Source organism: Ursus arctos, unplaced genomic scaffold, assembly GCF_023065955.2.
Source record: "Ursus arctos isolate Adak ecotype North America unplaced genomic scaffold, UrsArc2.0 scaffold_22, whole genome shotgun sequence".
In the NCBI taxonomy this organism is placed as follows: Eukaryota; Metazoa; Chordata; class Mammalia; order Carnivora; family Ursidae; genus Ursus; species Ursus arctos.
In genome coordinates this window covers 59,995,161-60,014,188 of record NW_026622897.1, presented here as the reverse complement: position 1 = coordinate 60,014,188, position 19,028 = coordinate 59,995,161, and the positions used below count along the sequence as shown (strand labels likewise).

The 19,028-nt window shown below is 41.7% G+C and overlaps 1 protein-coding gene across 1 annotated transcript in view; it reads right to left on the bottom strand.

The window, feature by feature from the left end:
• Positions 1–19,028, bottom strand: part of NLRP14 (NLR family pyrin domain containing 14) — a 40,887-nt gene extending 21,859 nt beyond the window's left edge. Inside the window, 13 exon segments of the mRNA XM_048217433.1 lie at positions 5,541–5,705; positions 7,898–7,900; positions 8,075–8,205; positions 8,207–8,237; positions 11,261–11,714; positions 11,717–11,905; positions 11,908–11,976; positions 11,979–12,564; positions 12,566–12,688; positions 12,690–12,843; positions 16,643–16,709; positions 17,473–17,768; positions 19,012–19,028. Of these exon segments, the coding sequence (XP_048073390.1) occupies positions 5,541–5,705; positions 7,898–7,900; positions 8,075–8,205; positions 8,207–8,237; positions 11,261–11,714; positions 11,717–11,905; positions 11,908–11,976; positions 11,979–12,564; positions 12,566–12,688; positions 12,690–12,843; positions 16,643–16,709; positions 17,473–17,768; positions 19,012–19,028 (2,285 nt within the window).

Genomic DNA, 19,028 nt, shown 5'->3' with positions numbered 1-19,028 from the left:
GAAATTAAGATTTTATAAAGTGAGAAAGAAGAGTTTAACAAAAAGGTAGCCATATACATTGATAAAAAGTATGTAAAATTAAGTTGGTCATATTCATGTGTGTTGCCATGACAAAAAAATGAGAAAAGTTTTGAAAGAGCTCAAAATGTAAACTATGTAGCTTCTGTAATACGAGATTAAATTAACATGCTGGCAACTGTATGACTGTAATGACTTACATAAAGGTATTCTAAATATTTTAATCCTTTTGGATTTGGTAATTCAAGCATATATTTAGGGGGGGAGCCCTGAAGGGTAATAACTAATCAATTAAAGATGGGCAATATAACTTGCACATTTCTGGACACACATCACACAAAAATGAAACAATGTAGTGCATGTAAGAAGCAAAAAATAGAAACAATAAAAAAAACTTTAAAGAAAGGTTTTGAACTGGAATATAAATATTACATGGCCTACATCTATCTTGTTCTTATCCTTTCTATATTACAAGCTTTCTTCTTTTTCCTTAGTGCTAACACAATTTCAGCTATGGACCTCCTAATTCTTGACCAATGAAATCTCAGCCTCATAAGAAAATGTTCCCTTTCCCTTGCAGCTAAAAAGAAAAGCAGAGGGTATTACAAGTCTGAAAATATTTTGTAACAATAGTTTTTACTTTGTTTTATCATAACAAGGGAATCTTATAAGACACATGGACTTTAGAAATTGTTGCTATGTCTTATGAAAACAACCCTTAAGTAGTAGTAAGTCTCTAATTTTGATCAATTGTTTCAATGTGTCCCTCTTGTAATATTCAAATTGGTATTTCTGAATTTCTAAATGTTACAAACATGGAACAGATTTTGTCAAACCAGAAGATCACCAATACTCTCCTCTGACCTGCATAAGGAAAAAAACACGTAACTTTTTCTAGAGTTTGAAGGTCTTGTCTCAATTATATTAATATGTAACCTCAATCACCAATGACTCAATCAAAAGCTGAGCTGAGGACGGGGACTCCAAACTGACCCCTACATATGGGCCAGCAAAATGGAGGAGACACATTAACTTCCACTTGGGTCCAGCTGCGGAAATGACCCAACTATCTCTTAATTGTGCCCCCACAAGGACTGAAGATTTCCAGGCAAATTATAATTTTTAAGATTAAAGCAAGCAAATTATAATTTTGTTGTTGTTCTCATTGATTTCTGTCTGTGGCTCTGACCAGCAGGCCCATCACGTGGTCCTAGACGCAGGTCACTCAGGAGGAGGAACCCACGTTCCAAGAACAAGCATCTCGTGGTGTAAAACATGGTTGGGGAGGAGTCTGTCTGATGCAAGATGCCAGAATTTCTTTTAGGAGTTGAGGTCCAGTGGAGCGAGCTCCCCTGTGCTGCTAGCATCTCTGGATCAAGAGGCCTGGACAGACAGAGCAACCCTCCCACAGTAAGGAGAGTCCGCTGCCCGAGGGTGAGCCCCAGGCGCTCACAACAGCTGCGTGTTCTTTCCTGAAAAGGTCTGCTATGTCATTTCCAGGTTGCCCAAGAATTTTGTCTTTTTTGTTGTTTGAGTGAGAGATTATTTTTTTGATAGGCATTAGAAATTGAGAGGTGGCAGGAGAGTTGTTTCTAAAACAACAAGGTTGCAGAAATTGTTCCAGCAAGAAGAGCTTTTGGATGAACGGGCAGGCTTCAAGGGCCTCATACAAAGCAACGTAAATCATTAAGTTCATTTGTTCTGTAACCTGAGATTTAAAAGATGATGATGGGACTTATGCTTGAATTTACCACAGTGAGAAATACAAATGCAAACAGTTTTTTTTAGGTCATTATACGGCTTTGTATTTAACCAAAAAAATCTAAAGAACTTCCTATAACTCTTAGAGTTCCTTTGGAGGTCAAATAGTTATTACTTATATTAATATTTAGATGCATATAAATATAAATCTGAATATATAATTAAAATGAGTTACATAAATGACCAACAGCTTTATAAATTGGAATCTTGTAAATCTTGGAATCAGACAGTATTGTAAATAGTATACTATCTGGATCAACTTTTGAGGTATCATTCTCCTTTGCTATATTCTTAGTTAATGGCGGTTATACAGTCTTTAATGTTAACTTAAATATAGTTTCCAAACATTGATTTTAGGAACTTGGAGTAATAAAATATTTTTTAAAATAATTATGTTTCTCTAAAACTTTCTACAAATGTTGAACTTCAAAGAAAATTACGTTCTCACCTATTTGTTACAGTTTACTTTTCATATTATTCAAATTAAGATAGCAAAAATCAATGTATTATCTTATCCATACTGTATGTTTGAAGTTAGGGCTGAAATCTTTAAATGATATTTCATTTAAACCCTGTGTGGTATGATTATGAAGCTGTGGATACAAACCTATCAAGTTTATTAAAGTTAATGAATAAAAGAGACATTTTTATAATTGAGAAAAGAGGACTAGTAGTTCAGGTGTCAACTCAAGTCTCTGTGTGCTGGGTAACCCGTGCGGGTGGCAGAAACGCCGACCTCAAAGTGTGTACTCACTTTTCCAAAGCCTGTTCATATTTATGAGGACTCATTTTTGAGCCCTTCGGGATTATAAATAATTGTAATAAGCTAAAGGATTCTAAACTCCTGGAAAAGCAAAAATTTTCCACTGGTCCGTAAGCTATCTACCTCTTATAAAATATTTTATTCTAGGGGCCTCTGGGAGGCTCAGTTGTTAAGCGTCTGCCTTCGGCTCAGGGCGTGATCCTGGAGTTCTGGGATCAAGCCCCACGTCAGGCTCTTCCACTGGGAGCCTGCTTCTTCCTCTCCCACTCCCCCTGCTTGTGTTCCCTCTCTCGCTGGCTGTCTCTCTCTCAAATAAATAAATAAAATCTTTAAAAAAAATTTTATTCTAGTTAGTAATAAAGTCAAGGCTGTAGTTGTCATTCTCAGGCACCTTCCTCTTATCCTGATCAACTAATGAGTTTGTCCTGGCAACTATTTTACGAGCTACCCTTCTAGAATATTAGTCCTCTAATTCAAAAATCTTTGAAGATGTAGGGTGTGTTTTGCATTTTGGCTATTTGGTGTAATCAACAATTGCTCCCTCACCTTGCTTTTGTAACCCCCAGTTGCAGAGCCTAGGCAAAATAAGAAAGGATTCTGGGCAGGGGCGCCTGGGTGGCTGTCAGTTAAGCATCTGCCTTCTGCTCAGGTCATGATCCCAGGGTCCTGGGACTGAGCCCCATGTCCCTGCTCAGCGGGGAGCCTACTTCTCCCTCTCCCTCTGACGCGGCCCCCTTACACGGTCTCACTCTCTCAAATTAATAAATAAAAAAACTTCAAAAAAACGATTCTGGGCACAATGAGGTGTTACTAGTATGCCCAAGATTTTTGTTTTTCCCCTTATTTGCTCAACATACTTTAAAAGCTACCCTATGATCAGGCCCACATGCGGAAAAGTTATCAGGACAAGGAGAACAGATCTTTCTCCTCTACTGGAGGGGAACATTCAGTAAATATTACAGTGAAATATTCACATGAAAATCAGCGATTGAATGTACCTTTCTAGTATGCTCACGTACAAGGGACAATAGGAGTCTCTCAGCAATTTAAAGTTTTCTTAAATACTTTAAATTTTCAAAGTTCCTATGCTAATTGGGGATATTTTGTGAGGCAGCCTGGCAAAGACCTCCTAATTTATCAATACTCACTGCTCACATCACCTAGAATCAGTGGGAAAGTACAATATCAAAATGCGATTCTACAGTGTTAAGCTCAGCGCGATCTGTGCACAAACCAGACTACCGTGGCCAGTCGACTGCCCACAGCTGTCATGAGGGCTAAAGCATGCACAAATCCGAACCTTCTTCCAGAGTGTTAACAGGAGGTCTGTAAGACCACCGATTACTTCCGGGGGTCAGCCACAATGGGAGAACATCCAGTCCTACATAATGCCATGTTCAATGATTACAAAGCTCTGATGACTTTTGCTGCTAAAACATTTTATTTACTGGTACAAGGAGCCCTACTAATTGACCCAGACAGTTTCCTATTTGAAAGCCTAGTAACTGGGTCTATCAGTGAAAAATATTGTTCAAATGTCAACTGATGAAAAAGATCTTAGCAAGTCCTACTGCTCTGTCAAGTGCCAAGGCATTTTGTCTTGGACCCATGGCTCCCACTTTAAGAAAACCTCTTTCCCTCCATTTAACAGCTTTTTGCTACTAACATGCTAGTAGCAAGAACCAATGACCTACTTCTCACCTGGGTTCCAGACTAGAGTCTGCAGGTTACTGGAAAAATCCTCACAATGTCCTAAGACTACTTGACAGTAAAACCAATACCCCAATCTGGTCTCTGCCAACAACTGAACTCAACCCATGTTCAGAAAGCATCCAGCAACTTTCCAGACATGCTCTAAGTGAATCTCATCCTATAAAACCTCGTGAGACTTCAAGAATGTCCAGTGGTAATACAGTTCACCTGCCTACTGTCAAAAAGGGCTTGGTCCAGATTTTACTTATGCTTTCTATGTATAGTTTATAATTTGCTTCTGACAAATACAGACCTATCCTGGCCTTTCACGCATCAGGGTTCTGTCTTGCCCCACCTCCAAGTGAATCCAGGGATTATAAAAATTTCTAAGGTAAATTTACTACAAGGATTTTTTTGTTTTGCTTTTGGTTTTATTTTGTAAGAAACAGAATTAAAAACCTTTCACTGGAAAATGAGATCTCCCTTGAAATCAGTCACATAATGTGGCGACAAAGTAGGACTGCCAACCCTCTCACTTTCAGGGGCAAAAAAAAAAAATCAGACCCACCACTAGGATCCACAGTGTGTGGGAGCACACAAGCACCATGACAGCTGACAGCCGCTGTGCTCTTTCTCCTCACCTTTCTGTATGGGTCACTGAGTTGCAATTATAAGGTGAGGGTGATTCACTATCAAAACAAGTAAAACTCCTCTTTATTAAAAAAAAAAAGAAGAAGAAGTAGGCACCTGGGTGGCTCAGTCAGTTAGGTGTCTGCCTTCAGCTTGGGTCGTGATCCCAGGGTCCTGGGATGGAGTCCCGCATGGGGTCCCTGCTCCATGAGGAGCTTGCTTCTCCTCTGCTTCCCTCCCTATCTTTCATGAATTAAAAACAACAACAACAACAACAAAAACCTTAAAAAAAAAAAAAAAAGTAAAACTGAGCCTGCTGAGCACTGTCCCCAGTTACCATTAGTGCATTTTTTCCTGTAAGCATTCGAAGATACAACGAATATACATAAGGCTGCACTTAAATATGAAAAATTTTAAATCCTTATAAATTCTGGTTGTTTTTTTTTAATTTAGGAAATGGAGACATGGAACTGTATGATAAGGGGGGGGTCTTCAGTGGGGGGGAATGGGAGCAGTTAAAAGTCCTATCAGGAGGAAATCACCCTGAATCTGATTCCTGCTATTCCATATCATGAAAATAGATTGAAGCTGGCCCTATGAACAGCAAGTCAAGGCTGTAAGAGTGTATTTGGACAGACAAAAGTCTCAATTGTAACAAAAATAACTCATGACTTACCTCAGATTCTGTAGTTTACACTCTAGGTGTTTCAAGGCTTTGCATGACTCTACTCCATTGTCCCCAATATCACTCCCTTTCAGGTCAAGATGCATCAGATTCTGGCTGTGAGTCAAAGAACTAGCAATATCCTGACAACCGCCGGGGAAAGAAAGAAATTTCATCCTTCAGAGGAAAAATATGCAGGAAGAATTACAAAATTATCTCTATCCTGGATACAGCGTTCCCTTGCTTTTCAAATACAACTCTTAGATATCTAAATATTCCCGTCATTTCTTATCTTACTTGGAGTTTCTCGTATTTCACAGGTGGTTATAAACCAGTTTGAGGACGTTGCTTAGTGAAACAGTTGGGTTACAACTTAGATGTCCATTACATCCTGACAACGGATACTCTCAACTTTTTTTGACTTTGAAGGAAAAGAAGGTAATAACATCAGGAAAAGCAGGAGAGTTTTTGAACTCAATTCCAGTAAGGACTACCTCAAATAATGGGGGATATTCCAAATACTTCAATTACAGCATTAATTCACAATATTTAACCCTTTAAATAACCCAGGGTGAGCTCACAGTTGATAGCAAGTGTTTGATGGGCATCATTAGAGAAACCTATTACTGCAAAATATGCTGTCCTCTCATGGACTTAGATGTGCGGAGATCGCCTGAAGCTAAATACGGGAGGACATTAAATATGCCCATCTTTCTTCCTAGTTGTTATCTGCTACTCAGGCACTGTTAGCTATACCAGATTCTTCCCTAGATGGCTCTGCTAGCCCCCAATGCCCAACATGTTCACAGTGCTAACTGTTCAAAACATCCCTTTGTAACATCACCTCTCCTCCCTTTTGCCCACCACCTACCCTTCACCCTCACCGTCCTTCCGGCCAGGCAAAAGAAAACAAAGCTTCTACCTGTTTACAGCCCTAGCCATCATCATCTGGGAAAAGTGCCTAATGCACTCACTAAATATACACCGAAAGTACAATTGCATGTGTTAAGGAAAAAGGACTTGAAGAAGGTAGGCTACTCTATGGTGGGAAAGACTACGTGCCACCTTCATGGTGTCCTCCCCCAAGGAGCCCTCGCATTGTAGAAGAGGAAGCCATTTAGCCCAAAAGAAGGCAGTAGCTCTTGTTAGGGCTTTAGACTGATGACATTCAGTGAAAGTGAAATGTAGGGGAGATGTCTGCGGGTGAAGGAAGAGCATTTCCAGGAACCCCTTAATCAAAACCAGGCCAAGTCTGGTTACTTGAAAGCTAAGGTCAATCTCACTAAACACATGGAGATTCCAAGGGAAATACTTAGGGGGAAGCCCGTCTCCTCCCCACCCCACCCAAAGAGCATCAATCTCCAGTGCTAATCATTTGTTCAGCACTCAGCACATATTACTGAGCACCGATGAGGCCTTGAGCAGTGATGGGCCCGAATACAGGACTACCAGGGTCAGTTCCAGCTCCTAGCACAGCCAGGAGACAAGGAGAAAGATGCGTAAACCAGCCAAAGTAAGTAAGTGATAGGGTCTGTAGAATCAAATTAAGAGATAATAAAGACCGAAACAGCAAATGCTGGCAAGGATGAGGAGCAGTGGGGACTTTCCCATGTTGCTGGTAAGCCTAAAAAATGGTACCACCACTCTAAAGAACCAGTTGGCAATTTCCTAACAAGTTAACACCCATCTGTGAACTAGCAATTCCATTCTGAAGTATTAGCCCGAGAGCCGAAAACCTGTATCACACACAAAATGTGTCCAAGAATAGTCCTAGCAGCCTTATTTATAAGAGCCAAAAACTGGAAACGGCCCGGGGGTCTATTCAAAAGAGAAGGAAGGAGCTGCAGTCCAGCATATGGTGGCCTCCTCATCAGCAATGAACTATCAAAACATGCAACCACCCGCACGGGTAAATCTTTAAGAATATTTTGTTGCACGAAAGAGTACTGACACGACAAGTACATGCTAACCACGTGGAACGATCTCAGTTATTTACAGGAACAGAACAAGCTCATCTGTAGTGATAAAAGGTTAGAAGTGGTTGCTGCTGAGACTGGATAGGGTAAGAAAACTGAATAGAAGAGGGAAGAAGGAAACTTCCAGAGGTGATGTTTTCTATCTTGACTGGTTACACAGGTATATGCAATTGCCAAAACTTAACTAGACATAGCTCTGCGTTTTATTAAATGTAAATTACTCAACAGAAAAATTTTGAAAATAGCATGCTCCAGAGCTTACCTTTGAAAGTGCTCTGTTGAGCTGCCTAGAATGCCTTACCTCTTTGTTGTTCTTCACCTAGAAAATTCTTTATCAAGCCTCAAAAACCACACGCCAGCAGCTGCTACACTGCATGCAATCTTTCCCAGAACAAGCTAGTCATGCCCCCACATCCCCAGAGGTTTCTACTGTGGGTGTTCTTAGAGTATTTTACACAGTGGATTTGAAGTATCCGTTTGTCATTGGATCTCCCTAATAAGTAGTAGTGGGAGGTGGGACAAAGAACACTGAAATAATTCCACGAAATTTTACCATGACAAACTTATAACAGTTTTTGTAGTTTACAGTTTGGGTGTCTCAGGTCTTGATAGAAAGTCTTCACGGCTAATTCATCGAGGCTGCTACCACACAGGTCCTGTTCTCTCAAGCGCTCATTTGTATGAAGCACAGAACAGACATCTTTGCCAGCAGTGAGTAATGTGACCACCATCCCTTTCCCTAAATAATCGAGAAAAAGACAAGACCGATGTATCTGTTTCAGCCTGGGGAGTCTCAGAAGATGGTATCAGGTGGAAGTAAGTTATTCTGGAAATGGCGAGAGCATCAGGGCAGGCCTGGCGCAGGTGCAGTGCACCCAAAAGTCTGGGCACTCTGGGAGGCTTTGTTTGCCCAGTAACGCCCTCACCCCTTCAACACACAAAATTACGCCGGAGAGACTTCATTTTGGAGCACGAGACTTAGGAAGGACAACAGAGGTCTTCAAATATCCAAAGAGCCAGTATCAAGAAGAAAAATAATGTAAGACCACAAAGAGTAAGGATAGGCATGGTGGGTAGAGATCCAGGCACATGGGCGGAGATTAAGAACCATGGGCTATGAGCTCCAGTTCTCCAGTCTACTAGCTACCTGACTTTAGGTAAGTCACTTCAGTTCTAGGAACTCTGAGCTTTCTTCATCTATGAAATGGGAATTCCATCTCCCTTCACAGGATTGTGAGGCTCTAATAGTCAAGTTTAGTGCAGACACAAAAGCACTCTGAATTCGTACATGTTGTATAATTTATCAGGCATACTTTCAACAAGCTCATGATAAACAAAGGTTAATAAGGAATAAAACAGACCAGCCTTATGATTATAAGCATAAGCTCTAGAACGCCAGTCCTGCGTCCCAGCTCTCCCATTTCACTAACACGGGTGATGCCGGCGGCGCTACTAACTTAGGTGAGCCTCAGCTGACATATTATCTTCATTAAACAAGATAACAGTATCTATTTCTTACGATTACTGTGAATATTCAATAAGACAATCTATAGAAAAGGCTTGGCAAATGTTTTCCATTGTAAGTCCTTACAACTGGTAGCTGCCCTTATTCATATTAAGATATATAAAAGTCTAGCATGTTGCCTTATCCAGACAGCTGCTGTAGGAGAGAGAAAAGTATTTTCCTCGTGCCCTCCTAAGCTTCTAGCTGGGGCCCTGTAAATGGGACAAAGGACAAGAGAGAAGCATACAAGTTGGATTAGCATGTGCATTGTGGATACATGTGGGTGAAATTCAGTGAGTAACTTAAAGGGGTAGGTAGAATTTGGGGTTAATATAGCTAATTTAGCAGGAAAAAGGCAGGGGGAGAAAAGGCACTTATGGAAAAACAAATGACTTGTTGGAGAGATAAATGGACCCTAAAGAGAACAGAGGAGACAGGACAGTTTGTGACAGAGTCGGCCTGGGCACAGGGCCAACTTCTGTCTCCAAGAAGAAAGTAGAGAAAATGCTTCCAGGGAGGAGATTTAAGACAGCTGAGTTCTTACTTCTTATGGAAAAGTGGCATATTTTGGGGTGGCATATCCTTATCTCCTTCACTACTCAATAAATATTGACTCCCCCAGACCTTTCTTACCTTGGATTGAATAACATTGCAGAGTGCTGTCTCTACATCATCTGAGGCCTTAAATTTGACAAAACTAGGCAATAAATCAAACATTTAAGTGCTTACTATGTAGAAATGCCACAGGATATAATGGTGGACAGAGATGTTGTTAAATTTACGTTACATCATAGAAGACACCCACCTATAGTGCTCCTCTTAAAATACTGGGCTCTCAGACTTGCTTCAGCAACAATGCCAACTCTAATATTAGATAACACTAGAACACAGGTGAGGGGAAGGCAGCATGAGGACTAGCAATATAAAGGCCAGAATGCCTTCCTAATATTATCGGACATAAAATACATTCTAATGCCCTGGGTTCAATCAGAGCTCTAAACCGAACTACTAAGTCAGAATGAAGGAAACAGACTAAAGGAGATTATTTACAACACCCCAAGGACAGTAAAGGTCACAGCATCTCAGCCTACAATTCCTATTCCCACAGCAGAAGAGAAATAAAAATGTAGGTCCTTGTAAGAGACATGGTTCTGCAACTGTACATAATGGCAATGAGGCAGCATGGGTTGAGCTGGAAAACCAAGGACTTAATCAGATGTGTGACCTCAGTCAAGTTTGTACCTTCTTGGTACCTCAGGGTTTTACTAGTAAAATGAAAATAACAGCATCTTCCTGGGATTGTTGAGAGATGAGGGGAACTGGGACTCAGAAGACTGTTGGGCATGCGTCAAGCAGATGCTGGCTATTATCTGATGTGTGCTGGCATCAATGATGGTACACTTACTTTCTAGGTGAACTTCTCTGAATCGCAGTTTTCTAATATCAAAAATAGGGATACGCTTTTGACCAACATCAAGTTGGATAATTGGTTAAATATCCCATGTATTATACAACTAGAAACCACACAGTAAACCCTCAATTTCAGTTAAATCTAGAGCAAATCCCATAGTTCAATTCTTCCCCTAGACATAGATGGATCGAGTCAGAAAAGGCAACTCACGGAAGAGAGTAAAATAGGCACCAAACACTAAAGATTCATTTATTCTTTCAAAATACTCATTCAGCTCCTACTATTTCTTACCCAAACCAGACACTCCTGTTAGGTGTTAAAGGGCTGAGACCTTTCGTGGACTACAAAGCAAAGGCTGACCTGTGTCCAGGCAATGGGGAAGGTAAGCTAGGCCGGTAGCTTACAGAGGAACATGGCCCAGACAGATGCCCTGTGTCAACTAGCTTCAGCAAGAAATTTCCGGTCTCTAGTCCTTCTGGAGTGCATTCTTTTTAAAGTTAAATCTATCTACCATCATGGATCCAACTTTGCACTAGGCCACATCCCTCCCGGAGGACTAGAGATTAGTTCTAGTTGTTGAGTGTTACCAGGTGACTGCTCTCAGCCACGCCCCTTTCTTGATATTGCCCTCAGGCCAAGATAGGCAAATTTTTGTCCTTTCCCCACCAGTAGCTATAACTGGTCAGTGCGGGATTTTAGTGCTTGGCCTCCTTGCCTCAAGGTGGGACAACTCTGAAGGGTAATCCTGGCTCTGGGACCTCAGCTAAACAATTCCCCTCCCCTCCCTCTGATGAAATTTACTTCCCTCACACCCCGAGGGGGGGGGCACTTCTCCACTTACCAAAGTTCAGATGGGGGGCTTGAGTTTAACATCTTCTCAAGTAACACAGTTACAGACAGTTTAATGGTCCATAAACATAGGCAGTGCTTAAGGCAGAATGAAGACACAAGCAAATGGACTTTCCCACAAACATCGATGACGACCCTTTGGAAACATCTCATTGCCTGGCTTATAAATGCTTCATCTTGAGTCTCATACAGCTAGAGAAACAACTCCAGAAATTCTAGCTATGCTGGGAAATGTTTGCTGTTCCCCAGTATCTCCAGCCACTGAAGGATCTTCCCTTTTATGTCCAGTGACATTTTACAGTTCAAAGTGGTCTCCAGTGGTTTTACTAGATCTTCATTCAAAAGACCAAACAAAAAGCATTTCATCTGCATCGCATGGGGATCTTTACCACTGCTGCTCTCAAGCAGCAGCTTGAAATCTTCCAAAGACTGAAGGAACGGTCCCTGGTCCCCCACCTGTCTTTCAACACATAGAACATAGCTGCAAGAAACTCCTGAACATGCAGGTGGGTGAACACATAGCAATTTTCATACTCCATGTCCTTTTGAAGAATATTCATGTCCAGGAAAATCGACACATCTGCTTTAGTTAAACCCATGCTTCTGAGATCTTCCCTGTAGAACACAGATGTCATAGTCCTCTGGCAGCCAAGTGGCACAGGCTCCTCAATTGGGTTTGGTTGGGTAGACTGGGATCTACTGGTGGGAGAGGCTAGAGAAAGAGCAGGTGAACACAGCTGTGGCTGTTTTGCAGGTTAATGAGACATCAGCACCCATCTCCATCTGCTGCTCCAGACAGGTGCAGATGGCCCAGGACACCAGGGGGACTTTGCACATGCTGAAAAGCATCTCATTGCTTCTTAGTGAACTGAATACCTGCAAGGCCCTCTTCTTGTCTTCAAAAAACTGGTAAATATACTCCTTTCTTGCACCCTTGGACATACCCAGCAGCTCTACAGAACGCCGGTTCTTCAATAAAGGCTTTAGTTTCTTAAAAGCTGTGAGTCTGGTTGTCACCAATAAAGATGACTCAGGGAGCATCACTATCCTCAGCAGCCTACTCATAAGGAAGGACACTGGGTGTAGCGGGGTCCAGTCGCTGCATAGCACAAACTCAGGTTCCTCAAAGGCAAAGCTCAGTTCATCGAAACTATCAGTAAGAAAAAGGAGACTACTCAGCTGGGACATTATCCTTTCAATAGGGCCTTCCGTGCTGGGCCAGTCCTTTGATGTCATTTGAACAAAGATTCCTTCTCTCAACTGGTCGATTTCTCTTGCATTGAAATAAAAAAGCACAGCTATACCTCTGCTGATAGAGATTGCCCGAGGCCCAATCTACTATTGCTTTTCTCACCAAGGTTGTTTTCCCAACTCCAGCAGCCCCCTGGAGCACGACCGTCTGTGGCTGCTCACCAGTTTTTAACATTCACGTTGAACAGATGCTCCCACAGTTCTCCATCTTCCTAAGCAACTCCAGGATGGAAATCTTCAGGTTCTTCAAACACACACTTCTTATCCCACATGATACAATATTTTTCCTTTATTTGGATTCTGTATTCTGTTCCATCACCTAAGTCAGAATGTAGCAGGAAAAAACACAGAGATAAACATATCAAAGCAAATTCTATGAATTGCAGTGTTAGGAACACTGGACTTGGCTCAAATAAAAGCGCAGCTAGTTTAGATAAGAATATAAGTAAAACAAAAAAAGGTTCCTGTAGATTTAAAAGCTGCATAAGAAATTGTGAAAAAGGGGCACCTGGGTGGCACAGTGGTTAAAGCGTCTGCCTTCAGCTCAGGGCGTGATCCTGGCGTTACGAGATCGAGCCCCACATCAGGCTCTTCCGCTATGAGCCTGCTTCTTCCTCTCCCACTCCCCCTGCTTGTGTTCCCTCTCTCGCTGGCTGTCTCTATCCTGTCGAATAAATAAATAAAATCTTTAAAAAAAAATAAAAAAAAGAAATTGTGAAAAAACAAAACTGATCATGCAAAAGCATGAATCTGGGGTGGAAAGTAAAAATTAGACTCACTCTAGAAATACGTTCTCTTAAGACAAATACCACATGATTTCACTCATATGTGAAATTTAAAAAACAAAACAGATGAACATGGGGGAGGGAAGGAAAAATAAAAAGATGAAAATTGAGAGGGATACAAACCGTAAGAGATGCTGGCCTCTAGGAAACAGAGCGTTCCTAGAGGGGAGGTGGGTGCGGGCGAAGGGGTGACTGGGTGATGGGCATTAAGGAAGGCAACTGATGAATCACTAATTTCTCCTCCCGAAACTAATAATACATTGTATGTTTACTAACTTGAATTTAAATAAAACAAAAAAAAGAAGTAGGTTTTCTTTGTACTTTTCCTCTAAAGAGAAAAAAAAGAGGACTATATGGAGACGAGACTGATCAGCCCCACGCGAAAAGAACAGAATTAATGGCGACAGCCAGGGAGGACCTGAAGATATATCTGAATCCACAGATTAAAGTAATCCTGTTTATAGTAAAACATTAATAGAAATGAACATTGAAGCATAGCCTGAAGAATATTAAAAAAAAAAAAAAAAGCAAAGTATTCCCTTCTCTAGATATGTTTCCTCAGGCAAGGAAAACAAAAGTAAAAATAAACTACTGGGACCACATGAAAATAACCTTTTGCACAAAGTAAACAAATCGATGAAACTAAAACACAACCTACTGAATGAGAGAAGATATTTGCAAAGGATATATCTGATAAAGGGTTAGTACCCAAACTATATAAAGAACTTCTACAACTTGGGGCTCCTGGCTGGCTCAGTCGGTGGAGCATGTGACTGACTCTCGGTTGTAAGTTCAAGCCCCATGTTGGGTATAGAGATTACATAACATTAAAAAAAAGAAGAAGAAGAAAAAAAAGAACTTCTACAACTCAACATCAAAAAAACGAATATTCCAGTTAAAAATGGGAAGATATTGGGGGCGCATGGGTGGCACAGCGGTTAAGCGTCTGCCTTCGGCTCAGGGCGTGATCCCAGCGTTCTGGGATCGAGCCCCACATCAGGCTCCTCCGCTATGAGCCTGCTTCTTCCTCTCCCACTCCCCCTGCTTGTGTTCCCTCTCTCGCTGGCTGTCTCTATCGAATAAATAAAATCTCTAAAAAAAAAAAAAATGGGAAGATATGAACAGACATTTCTCCAAAGAAGACAAACAGATGCCAACAGACACAAGATGCTCAACATCACTCATCATCAGGGAAATGCGAATCAAAACTATACTGAGTTATCACCTCACACCTGTCAGAATGGCTAAAATTAACACCACAAGAAACAACAAGTGCTGGTGAGGATGTGGAGAAAAAGAAACCCTCGTGCACTGTTGGTGGGAATGCAAACTGGTGCAGCCACTGTGGAGAACAGTAGAGGTTCCTCGTATGCAGGTTCCTCCAAAAATTAAAAACAGAATTACCATGTGATCCAGTAATTCCACTACTGGGTATTTACCCAAAGAATATGAAAACACTAATTCAAAAAGATATAAGCACCCTTATTTTATTGCAGCATTACTTACAATTGTCAGACATGGAAGCAACCCAAAGGTTTATTAATAGATGAATGGATAAATAAGTGGTGTATCTCTACAATGGAATATTACTCAGCCATAAAAAATGACATCTTGCCATCTGCAACAACATGGATGGATCTAGAGAATATAATGCTAAGTGAAATAAGTCAGAGAAAGACAAATACCACATGATTTCACTCATATGTAGAATTTAAGAAACAAAATAAATGGACAAAGGAAAAAAAGAGAAAACCAAGAAACAGATTCTTTTTTTTTTTTAAGATTTTATTTATTTATTTGACAGAGAGAGAGACAGCCAGAGAGAGAGGGAACACAAGCAGGGGGAGTGGGAGAGGAAGAAGCAGGCTCCCAGTGGAGGAGCCTGATGTGGGGCTCGATCCCAGAACGCTGGGATCACGCCCTGAGCCGAAGGCAGACGCTTAACGACTGAGCCACCCAGGCGCCCCAAGAAACAGATTCTTAACTATAGAGAACTGATGGTCACCAGAGGGGAGGTGGGTGGGGGGACGGGGGAAAGAGGTGAAGGGGATTAAGAGGACACTTATCATGATGAGCACTGAGTAATGTACAGAATTGTGGAATCACTATATTGAACATCTGAAACTAATGCAATACTGTGTGTTAACTGTACTGGAATTAAAATTTTAAAAATATTCCCAAGTGTCCAAGCAGAATGAAAACAGTTTCACCCTATAAAGTCCAATTCCTTTTTTAGATCTTAAATGTCACTATTTCAGAGAAATCTTCTGTGAACCCCAATGCTAGAATAGTTCTCTTTCATATTTCTCAAAACATGGTATATTTTTCACAGCATATCTCACAAGCTATATTTTTTTAAAGTAAATAATTCTTTTCTTTGTTCTACCAGGGTATTCAATACGAACATCTAACATAATTCCTATCCCACTAGTTCAAGCTTAGATTGCCTCCAGAAGGTACGTGTTACAAGGCAGACACTCTTTATGGTATAATATCTCGTACAATGCAGTACTTAAAAGAAAATTCAGATTATGAGGATGATTTTTACTTTCTTCATTATACTTTTATCTATCTTCCAAATTTTCTAACAATTAACTTCTATGAGGTGGAATCCTGATTTCCTAAATTTATGGCCAGTAATACCACAAGAACAAACTTCCTTATACTGAATCAGAAATTAAGGTCAAAGCAGAAAGTTATCTTCAAGATCATTTAACACAATAAGCAATTCTTATTTATTAGTGCTTGGAATAAAGTAGGTCTCAATTACTTCTTGAATGAAATAATGTGGCCCATCAGAAAGCAGCATAGCTAGGTTAAGAATAATTGCTCACCTGGTCCAGTTTTCTTTCTACTGTAATTCCATTTATACAAACTAGAATTCAACTACATGGAATTGAAAACAACGTAGGGGGAATGGAAATGGTATTGAACTAAGACTAAGAAGACCTGGTTCTAGAAATTACATTCTATATGGACTAGTTGGTCACCACTCCTGGAACGCAATTACAGGATAATTTCTAAAGGAAGAGAGTGGATGTCATAAACCCAACAGCCCCTGCCAAACTCAGGGACTCTTTAATCTGTAAAGTAAGACATGAATATACCCTTCTGCATGAGATGTGAACTTCCGACTGGGCATTTCCATACACTCCTCTCACTGAGGCACCGAAATTAACATGGCCCTGATTCTGACCTTGGCCAGAGAGCCAGTTTGGTTGACTCTTTTTGAATAATCATCAACAACTGTCCCCTGGGGCATAAACCCCCATCACACTTCAAACCCTCAGGCTCCTCCCAACTCTGAAAACAAAACAAAACACATCTACTCTCCCTGCATTGCCTCCTGATTATCTCGTTCGTCTTGTGTCCTGGCGTCCTCTGGTCCTACCATCTGGGCTGTCCCTGCACAAGTTCCAGCAGGATCGTGAGATTACCAAAGACAAGGGGAACTCTAGTGATAGCTAGAACAGGGGCTAGAATTGTCCCCAGCGGCCCAATTCTAGGACATCTGGCTTAACAAAACTGGAGCCAACAGAGCCTCAGACTCCACCAGCTTAGCTAAGGGAGAAGTGACATGTTGTCCAACCGCACTGAAGCAGGGACTCTTGCCAGGCCCTCCGTTCTGTAATCCTAAGGCAGGTGCCGTAGTCTAAGTCTGCTTCCTGTCTACACTGACCTCCCAGGAATATGGTGAGGCTCCTAGGAAATAATGGATACTACTTGTAGCTGTAAAGCCTTGTCAAGTACACAAGAAGTTTTTGATGTCTATAGTATTTCATACTGAGGAATGACGAGAAATATCAGCTTGGCTTACGCCCCTTAATATTTTTCTCATTCCTCATATGTTAGCAAAGATTTTAAATCCGATTTTAAGGTATTTAAAATTTAATGTAACCTCTGGCCATTTGCAGTTCAGGCAAAGGAACACTAGATGGGACAATTCTTACCACTCAATTCCTTTAATCACCCGAATTGGTACAAGATGGTTGAATCACCCCCAAATAAGGAGCCAGGCTGAGTAATAGTACTCAAAACCCTCCTGCCTCTTCAGGGTTTCTCAAATGATCCAACGGTTTAACCCCCAAGTCCCTCTCATGGAACCATAGCGATGGGCCTCGGAAGCACATCCTTCCCCCAGCCCCAGACCCGTCCAAGCATCACTCACAGTTGATCTCTGCTGTTGCTCTCTCACACTGATCCTTCAGGTTCATCTTACCACAGACTTTGAGAGCCACATCCCAGGCTTGGTCCCCTGGAAAATATTTTTTCATCAAATAAGCCAGGTCCTCTCGACTGGCCTTCTTCACCTCAGCCCAGGGTATCTGGCAGTCCCTGGGCTCCACGGTCTCATTCTTTAAAAGTAATTTGAACTTATTCAATTCCTCTTTGTTTAGCTCTTCCAGATACAACAGCAGCCCAAAATCAGGAAAGAGGGAAGATGACGACCCATCTGTCAGTTTGCTCACGGATCAAAATTCGGGCTTCAGTGGGAAACATCAGAGTAATATGAATAGGGGCGCCTGGGTGGTGCAGTTGGCTGAGCATCAGACTCTTGGTTTCTGCTCAGGTGGGGATCTCAGGGTCGTGAAATCGAGCCCCGTGCACAGCCCCGTGCAAAGCCCCGTGCACGGCTCCGTGCTCAGCGCGCAGAGTCGGCTTAAGACTCTTTACTCCTTTCCCTCTGCCCCTCCCCCTGCACACACTCTCTCTAAAATAAAAATAAATCCTTAAAGAAAAACCGTAAGAGACTCATAATCTCAGGAAACAAACTGAGGGTTGCTGGAGGGGGATGGGGTGGGGAGTGGGGTGGCTGGGTGATGGACACTGGAGGGTATGTGTTGTGGTGAGCGCTGGGTGTTGTGTAAGACTGATGAAACACAGACCTGTACCCCCGAATCAAATAATACATATATGTTAAGAAAGGAAAGGGGGAGGGAAGGGCCGGACAGGGAAGGGTCGGATGGGGAAGGTCGAGGCAAGGAAATAAAAGTAAAGAAAACAAAAGAAAGGAAAAAAAGAAAAGAAGGAAAAGAGCTAAAGTTAAACTAAGAAAAAAAAATAAAGAACAGGTTCATTAAAAAAATAATGAAATGCTTATAAAAATATAAATTCCACAAACACGTACTGAAGCCCCAGTGTTAGGCTCAGGACTCAGTGCCCCCTTACTACATTTGCTATCATAAAAACATTCCTCTAATACAGACCACTCTAGGTTTCTTTCACCTTCCCAAAGTCACTCCCAGTCCCACCACTTATGAGCTGTAAGACATAAACGCAATTCTACCCTCTGAGCCTCAGTTTACTCTCCTGAAGCGAGCAGATCAGAATCACCCTTCGAGAACCGCAGTTTGGATTAAAGGAGGTCGAGTTCACCGATCACCTGGCACAGACCAGGCTCCTAAGTACTGGCCACTCTCCTCACGCCTTCTCTCCCCGACCAACACCCAACATAAACCTCCCCCCATAAAGCATCGTTATTGCAGCCCCACCAACACAGCATTACTCTTGAAGCACAAACAACTGGAATATGCCACCACCTACCGCTTTTTGTCCTGTCCTCTCTGGTCACAAATCCATACACAGCCAGTGAGGGTCTGCGTTCCCAGCTCCCGAGCTCCTTTCACGCCCGCTCCCCAACACCGCACATATTCTGGGTGTGTTCCAAGCTAAAGCTCCCAAAACAGCTTTCTCTCACAGCACTGACCTTGGTCCCCTGACCAT